The sequence below is a fragment of the Procambarus clarkii genome, chromosome 21 (assembly GCF_040958095.1).
Source record: "Procambarus clarkii isolate CNS0578487 chromosome 21, FALCON_Pclarkii_2.0, whole genome shotgun sequence".
NCBI lineage: Eukaryota > Metazoa > Arthropoda > Malacostraca > Decapoda > Cambaridae > Procambarus > Procambarus clarkii.
Window position 1 is genome coordinate 38,592,011 of NC_091170.1, and position 2,484 is coordinate 38,594,494.

Sequence of the window (2,484 nt, forward strand, 5' to 3'; positions counted from 1 at the left end):
AGACTTTAGAAGTGCCAGGGATCAGCCAGGGTTGATCAACATGATCAGCAATTGCTTCTGGGAGATCATTTACGTATATCAGAAACAGTATATGTCCAAGGACTGATCCCTGTGGGACTCCACTGGTGACTTCCCGCCACTCCGAGGCCTCACCTCTCACGGCGACTCGCTGTGTTCTGTTGGTTAGGTACTCCCTTATCCAGTGGAGTACCTTCCCTTTGTGTGTGTACTCACCTAGTACTCACCTAGTTGTGCTTGCGGGGGTTGAGCTCTGGCTCTTTGGTCCCGCCTCTCAACCGTCAATCAACAGGTGTACAGGTTCCTGAACCTATTGGGCTCTATCATATCTACACTTGAAACTGTGTGTGTGTGTGTGTGTGTGTGTGTGTGTGTGTGTGTGTGTGTGTGTGTGTGTGTGTGTGTGTGTGTGTCAGAGAGAAATACACGTAGTAGACATAGAGCAAAAAGTAGGTGGATTAGAAAGGCGGGGTCCAGGAGCTAATAGATCGATTCTGCAGACAAAAAAGTAAATACAAATAGTAAATACACACGCGCGTGCACACAACACACCCACAAACACACATCCGAATACCTAACTTCCCTCAGATACACTCAGACATCACTAACCTATATCAATGCTTAATAGGGTAGAAAGGTAGTGGGTGGAAGGGAGGAAGAGCTGCAAGGAGGGCGATTGAGAAGGGAAGGGGAAGGGGGGGGGGTGTATAAATGGAGAGGAGATGGAGGGAGGAGACAGGTAGATGGGGTAACAGGTACATGGGGTAACAGGTGGGAGGGATGGGGGCGGCGGCAGTCATCAAAGACATCTTCAAAGGTACACCTGATTACCTGGTGGTAGCAGGGAATTCCCCGGGCTGTCTGAATCTTATGTGTCCTGGTCCGTCACTCCGTCACTCCGTCACCCCGTCACTCCGTCACTCCGTCACAAGAAGATCAGGTCGGCATAGTTCATGCTCGTTGGTGACGCTTCCTCTCACTCACGCTCTCACGAACATGCAAGCATGTTCGCCCGTAGTCTTGATAGTGTCACTATTGTCTCATTCTTCGTCTCTGTCAGTGTTATAAAAAGCCACATATCCAAAAATAAATATATATGTAGGGGTACCACCTCTGGTGCGAGCGTACGGATCCACAGCCTTGGAGAAGAAGAAAAAGAGCATTCAGAGAAGACCTTGTGGATTCTCACTGAACACTTTAATATTTTCTTCTCCTATCACCCCTATTCTTTTTTTTATTGATTTTATTACATTGTATTACAATTTACAGAAACACACACACACACACACACACACACACACACACACACACACACACACACACACACACACACACACACACACACACACACACACACACCAATCACTATTCGCAAACCTCATCCAGCTCTTCGGAGGTGGGGTTCATGCGTGTCCAAGATACAGCAAGCATTTCCTCTCTGAAATGCGACACTGAGGCGCTGGATTTGGAAACCGGCCGCTCTTTAGTCGCTAGTTTGCCTAATGAGTTCCTCACCCATCTTATTTAGAAACTTAAGTGCATATTTGCCTCAGGCGCCGCAGGGTCTATATATTGTGTACAATTAAGGATAGGATTGGTTTGATTAAGTTTTGTTCAGGATATAGATGTGGCATTTAGAAGATGGGATTCAAAACGCCATCCTCATAAACAACTGACCAAATGTTCTGTATTTATATTATATATAAAAGTTTTTCGCATAGGCCTAGAAAAGGTTTGAATTTGGCCCCTCTTCACCACCTTTTCATAAAATAATAAGCTTCAAACACGTCCCATAACTGATTATGTTCGAACAGGTAATTTTTTCGAACCGAACATCTTTAAACGCTTCATCCACGCATTGCTACTTCAAATAATTACAAAAAGAATTCAGAATACTTAAACAAAACGGGGGGGGGGGGGGAGGAGGCAAGGTCTTGCTGTTTGTGGCGCAAAAACATTTACTTGACCTCTCATCACAACCACATTGTGGTTTTTGTCTTTGTTGGTGAGGCGCTGCCGTAGTCAGGTTACTGTTGGTTCACATGTGAACATGTGAACAGGAGAAAGGTAGTTCTGATTCAACATGATTCTGATTGACATGAAGACTGATTGAGCATGAAGACTGAACTGACTGACTAAACATGAACTGACTGAGCATGAACTGACTGACTAAACATGAACTGACTGAGCATGAACTGACTTAGCATGAACTGACTGAGCATGAAGACTGAACTGACTGACTAAACATGAACTGACTGAGCATGAAGACTGAACTGACTGACTGAACATGAAGATTGATTGAACATGATTCAATCAGTCTTCCTCTCTAGTCTTATCGGCCAGTCTTAGTTCCTGTTCGTCTCCCCTTGTTCATCTCTCCCTGTGTTTATCTCCCCCCCCCTTTGTTCATATCTCCCTTTGTTCTTCTCCCCCTTTGTTCATCTTCCCCCTTTTCATCTCTTATTC

The 2,484-nt window shown here is 45.1% G+C and overlaps 1 protein-coding gene across 1 annotated transcript in view; it reads left to right on the forward strand.

The window, feature by feature from the left end:
• The first annotated feature begins 798 nt into the window (after positions 1–798).
• Positions 799–2,484, forward strand: part of LOC138367281 (mucin-17-like) — a 26,488-nt gene continuing 24,802 nt past the window's right edge. Inside the window, exon 1 of the mRNA XM_069328700.1 lies at positions 799–835. Coding sequence (XP_069184801.1) covers positions 799–835 — 37 coding nt within the window. The remainder of the gene's footprint in view (positions 836–2,484) is intronic.